Source organism: Vigna radiata, chromosome 7 (genome assembly GCF_000741045.1).
Source record: "Vigna radiata var. radiata cultivar VC1973A chromosome 7, Vradiata_ver6, whole genome shotgun sequence".
In the NCBI taxonomy this organism is placed as follows: domain Eukaryota; kingdom Viridiplantae; phylum Streptophyta; class Magnoliopsida; order Fabales; family Fabaceae; genus Vigna; species Vigna radiata.
In genome coordinates, this window is record NC_028357.1 from 47880130 (window position 1) to 47886837 (window position 6708).

General features: G+C 30.0%; 1 protein-coding gene across 1 annotated transcript; it reads right to left on the reverse strand.

Annotated features, from left to right (window-relative positions):
* Positions 1-5658: 5658 nt before the first annotated feature.
* On the reverse strand, positions 5659-6319 carry LOC106767572 (calmodulin). Its single transcript, XM_014652495.2, has one exon. The coding sequence runs from the start codon at positions 6229-6231 to the stop codon at positions 5746-5748; it is 486 nt and encodes a 161-aa protein (XP_014507981.1). The 5' UTR covers positions 6232-6319; the 3' UTR covers positions 5659-5745.
* Between the last annotated feature and the right edge of the window lie 389 nt (positions 6320-6708).

A 6708-nucleotide genomic window follows, 5' to 3' on the forward strand; every position in this document is an offset into this window, starting at 1 on the left:
TTTCTTCCAAACAACACAATAAAGGGCCAAATAAAAATAAGTATTTCTCATCAAAACACTTCACTTTTCACTTGGGAAAGGAACCTCTTTATTAAAAAATAAAATATTTTAATGTTTGAGATGAAAACTAATTACAATGAATATATATTTAATTCTTTTGAACTTGAGAAACAAATGCAACCATTAAAAAAGGTTCCTCGGTAGTATATTGTGCAGGCAAACAGTTGTTGAAATGTTTGTAAAAGGTACAGACTTTAATAAAATAGACAGAAAACAGCACGTGCTTCAGACAAGCTTGGACTCGGTTAACATTTAAAATAGAAAACAAAGAAGAAGAAGAAGAATAAGCTAAAGAGAAAAAGATGAAGTAAAGAAGAGCAACCTTTTACACACTTGGGCAGATTTGAGATTCCCGGCATGAGGAGTGACCAAAGTTAGATAACAATAACAATAACAAACAGTGGATTTTTTTTTTTCTTAAATTTTTTATTTCTTAGTTTTAAGTAAAAATTAAAATTATTTTTTTAAAATTTGTGTAAATTTGTTTTCATTAAATTTATTTAAGGTTTTTAAATGTATTTATTAATTAATATGAAAAATATATATTAAATGATGTAACTCACTCAAATATATTATGAATAATATATTTAAAATGTTAAATAAATTTAACAAAATTTAATTAAAAAAAATTAAATTTATATATCTTTAAAATTGAATAAATAAATTATATCAAAATTTTGAAGATAAACTAATTTTAAATTTCATTTAAAATTAATGAATCAAAATATATTTATTTATTTTCATCTGAAAGAATAAATTTTCAACGACACTTCCAAACTTTTTTTAAGTTATGCTTTGTGTTACTTCAACAATTGATTTTATTTTTAATTTTTTAATTTTTTATTCATAAAACAATAACTAGAGTAAATAATTAGATGGCTTAATGTGGGATGGATATTTGTCAAGTTTTAAGAAATACCATTCTATCGTAACTTTAAAATATATTGATTTTAATGTATTAAAAATTATAATATATTTTAAAATATCAATCAATATATATATATATATATATATATATATATATTGTGTGACATCCCATAAATTATATGGTACAATATAATATAACAGGATATTATCATTATAATATGACAGAGCAGTATGAAGATATATTTAGAAATTATAATCAGTACAGTCATCCAAAATGAGCTGTAAACTTAAAACTTTACATACAAAGGAAGTCTCTCNTAATAGTATAAAAATGTCTAACATAAAACCTGGAAAAGTAAATACTACAACAGGATTATAAAGTCTCTCAAAATATATATAGATCTAAGGACAGTAATCAGAAACTAAGTAAATACAAATAAACTAAAACGTTCCTCAAAATATAGTAAAGGGATCTAATAAAAAGGGTCCTAAGAGGTAGTGGTTGGATCCTCTGTCTCCAAAGCTTGCTTTAGGGAAACATCCTTTGACTCTGCTCACATCCAAAGGATTGGATGATCATCGCAAGGGGGAGGGCAAGCACATACAACAAACACAATGCAAGGGTAAGCTAGTATAAAAAAGCATGTTATAAATCAAGTATATCAAGCATGTAATGACAATAATACAACACAAACTATAACTGAATGCATTTTATTGATACCAAGGACAGACCACGTGATTTGATTGTCCGGACTAGTATGAAATGTCGAGTTCCAGGGGTTTGTGCACTTGTGGTGGCCCTACTGCTTTGCAAAGCCATTGCCGAGGGGTTTCACCCGACCACACACAAGTGTAAGTCCAACCAAACTCATCTTGGCCCATATAAAATGGAGACACCCAAGACTAGGACCTCCTCCTATTCTCACCACATAACTCATCACTCTCTAATTGAGCATGGATGGTCATTAGAATGTCAAGGTAAACCCCATCCTGAACTCCGACCATTCATACGGTCAATCACAACAACTACAGGGCACCACCATGTAACCTCCCTTGAGGATCATGGAATTACGTCCAATAACCATACTTTTAAATTTTGACACACCACTCATGATTTTCAACGTTCATACACTTGTACATAATTATACACTGTTATTTGAATCTATACAAGATAATATATAATTCATACATACTCCAACATTACATACTTTTGCAGAAAGACCACTTATTAACACAAATTTCTTTATAACCTTTAATTACCAATACTTAAGTAATTCAAATGGCTTGGAGACCCTTACCAATGGATCCGGAAGGGTCAAAAACCCCCAGAACGACCTAAAGAACGTCCACCCAAAACGTCAAAAACATAAAAATACTCATCCTGTCGCAGAAAATTCGCTGAGCGAAAATCCTGCTGTTCGCTGAGCGAATTTCTGCTGGAAAACCCAATTAATTTTGGGTTCTCGTTGTGCGAGAACCCTCGCTCAGCGATTCTGCACTTCTGCAGATTCCCAATTCTGCAGATTTGCAGAACTCAACCCTTCCTATTTTGTTTTAGGCACTTAGATGAACTTCCAATGATCTTAACTCGACCTATATGATGATTGAAACTTGCTCATGTGGTCCTAACCCTTCCTAATACAATTTCTTAACTGTTATGCATTAATTCCCTTCCTAAAACTTCAATTTCATGAACTAANNAAGCTAAATCTAATTTTACTAATTACAAGTCACTTTGAACCAGTTAATCTGTCCCTATAAGTCATATATGACTTACCTAATTGTACTAAACTGACCAAAACAACATACAATCACAGAGTCAAATTCTTNCTACTCTAGTTCCTTAAATTTAGCCTAAATTGTCTAATTCACCTAGCTTTCTACCTATGAATGCATACAACATAATTTAACTCATTCCATCAATTCCAATTCAACATTTTTTTATCATATAAAACCAGATCATAAGTAATCACTTTCAAGATTAAATCCATAAATCAACAGTACAATGCCTCATACCCTCGTTTCACCCAAATTCATCCTAAGACAGTATAATTGATCAAGAACTTTCATGTTACCACTGTTTCACAGATTTCAAACAACATTTATAGCACATGCAGATTCAAATGGATAAGACAAAACATGAATTTCTAGCTTCCCTTACCTGGACAATTTAACTCTTCAACCTCTGAACAGGATCAACAACACTTGAGACGCAAATGAGAGTTTTTCTAAGATTACCTAAAATCAAGAAAATTAGAGGTAGAAGAGGGTTTTAGAACCCATTATGAGCTATAAATTTGGGGAAAACAACAAATTGAGCTACATGCAACAAAGTTGTTTACATGATCACAGCTCAGAGATGAAAGAAAGGAAGAGGAATGCTTACCAGATGGAAGTACCACATTGTTTGGTGGAATTCAAAACTCACAACACCAGGATTTTCTCAAGCTCCTCCTCATTTTGAAAGAAATGATTCTGTGAGGAAAGTCTAGAGAGATTGGAAAAATTGAAGAACAAGATTTTCAGAGAGAGAGCCTGTTTAAGAAAATGGGTTCTTACATATTGAAACAAATTATTAGCATAACTTATATATTGGTTTATAAATGAACTATTTTTGGACTTTTTTTTTGTGTGTGTGGTGTGGAAAATGGTAATTAGATTTGAGTGTTTATCATTAATTTAGTATGTTATTCTGTTTCGTCATCAATTATTTGTGATAAAATTATTTTTTTATTTTTCTTTCTATTCTTTTTTTATAGCTTTGAAATTTGAAATGAAAAAGTTTCTATATCTTAAATGGGGAAGATATAAATAACAACGATCAGATAAAAAATATATTAAAATATTTTAAAAGAATATTATAATACATATAATATAATATAAATAAATATAAATTAATTATAATTTTAATTAAATTTAAATTAATAAAATATAAATTATATTTTAATTTTAATTTTTATTGAATATTATGATACTTAAATTTAACTTATTTATAAATAAATATTAAAATATTTTTTATTCATTATTTATAAATAATAAATACTCACAAATATTAATATCTTTTTAAAAAATAGATAATCATGCATTAAGATTAAAAATGAATTAGGATGCGATATATATTTTGTTCATGTGATAAATGTATAAGAATGTTTTTTATATATCCTCCAATATAAAAGTATAATTTCCAATTATACAGTTTAAACTGAATTTCTATTTTATAAAAATAATAATTTTTGAACTCAGAAATAGGATGGCACGAAATCTAGCTGGCAAAACAAAGAAAATGACAAGACACAACAGTGCTTGTAGGCATTGATGTTTACTGTTAAATAAATGTCAGAAATGAGACTTTGTATTTAATGTCTTTGTCGATACCCAATCAGTACATAGTGCAACACTTCATATTCCCAAAGTACTTTTGGAACGTGGCATATGTCCTTTCTCACCCTCAAAAAATACCCACAAATAACTCAAGCTATTAATAAAACTTTAAATTTATTCCTCGTATCTATTTTAAATCATTTATTGTTTCTCTTAAAATATAAATAAATAAATAATATTATCTGTCATAAATCTCAAATATAATTTATAAATGAAGGTATTAATTTATTATAACTTGAAATTATTATATAAATCATGAGTTTAAAACAATTCCTACTTTAATCAGAATAACTATTTCATTTTATACGTAGAAAATATATTTTTTGGTAAATTATTAAAATATTAACAAATAAATTTTACTTTTTTACAAAGAAAAGATTTTCAAGTCAGAATACTATACATTTCAGTATAATCTAAAATTACACTATAATTATTCATAATGTATTTTTTATTTCATGTTTATAATATAAATTACATTGATTTTAATTATTTATTTATTTGACAAATATTTCTCAAGACTCTTTTTAAAAAATATAACAACTATACGTTTTGTATCTAGGGAGCATATTTTTAGTAGTAATTTATTAAATTATTAATAAGAAATAAATTTAAATTTTACAGATAGTAAAGCCAAAGTTAATTACAAAACAATGTTTATTAGGCTCCATTATTATTTCCACCGTATATTTAAAATAGAATAATTATTTAAAATTATATATAGAGAATCTATTTTTAGTTATTTATTACCGGTCCAAATTTTGGTAAGGAGAGGAAAGTCAAATGAAAGTACCATAAATAAAACAGTACTGTCTAAATAATTATTTTCTTCATCCTTACTTTTGAAAGGATTTTGTTTGTCTATTATCGTTTACAAAATTTGAAATAATGTATATATATTTAGGCAGATGCTATATATTTACTTTTTAAACTATTAATTAATGTTGAAATATTTTATATTTATTGATTTTTGCTACAATCTCTTAATAGAAAAAGAGAAAAAGGCGATTCCATATATACGTCCTTTTCAATTAACTTGCATTCCATTTCCTACTACTTTTCTATTGTGCCAATAGACAATATAGAAAAAAAAAACATATTTATACGGAACGAATAAAAAGTAAGTTAGAATAAAGAAAGCCAGGAATTTTTTTTTATGAGAAAAGGATACAAAAAACCTTGTCTTTAATTATATATATATTTATAATAAAATAACATTAATATTTTAATTATATTTATTTTATATTAAAATAACATTAATAGTTATATTGACTCCATATGCAATAGTACACATGCAACACTGCTGGCAACACAAATAAAGTTATAGAAAATTATGAACAGAAACCCAGGAAAAATGTGAAATGGCCTTTAGCAAAACTTTTATTTTGTATTCATTCGTTCGCACAATTTCACGAACATGTTCTCGGTTAAACAAATCAATCAATTAGCCGCGGCCGAATCAAGAGCTAATATACGAAGCAAACCATCGAACGTCACGCCGCCATTCTTGTCGCCGCCGCCGAGGCGTATCATCGCGTTGATGTCTTCGTCGGTGGCCGGAAAACCCGCCCAGGCCATATACGTCTTGAGGTCGTGGTGGCTGAGCTTGCCGTCGCCGTCCTTGTCCATGACCCTGAATACGTCCTCCATGGCTCCACTACCCACGGGTATTGTCTCCGCGTTTCCCGTCACCACGCGCTCGAACTCGTCGTACTCCACGAACCCGTCCTTGTTCGTGTCGGCCACCGTCATCATTGCCCCAATCAACTCATCTCCGCCGCTGACTCCGCCATGAACGCCGGCGTAGAAGGCACGGAGGTCGTCCCGACTTATTTTGCCGTCGCGATCGGCGTCGAGGACTTCGAATGCGGGGCGGAAATCGGCGGCAGCGGCGTGGGGGCTGAGGAGGCGACCAGAAGGGCACATGGTTTGTTGTGTGGTGTTGGGACGACGAATGGAGGAACAGGAATTTGTGTGTGTGGTGGTTGTTGAGAGAGAAGAAAGGAGATCTTGTGTTTAAATAGACGATACTCCCACATTTTAGGCATCACGGGGCTTGTGCTGCAAGCTTATTTGACCTCATTCTCTGACTATGTTACGTATGTGCTGACGTCATTGCCCTTTCTATTTTCTTTTCCAATTCCATTTCTAGAACTTTCATCGACATTACGCAGAAAGACCTAAAAGAGAACCGGTATTAAATAATGATTTAAAAAATAAGTTAAAATTTCAATTATTTAAATATATTTTTGGCCAAATGTTATCACTTTTTTTAAGCTTAAATATGTTAACGTGATAATAGGAGGAAATCAGTCTTCAGGAAAGTTTCTCCAATCCCGACCTTGACCTTCGTTTTTTTCATTCATCTATTTTTTTAATTAATCTTTACTTTTTAAATAATGT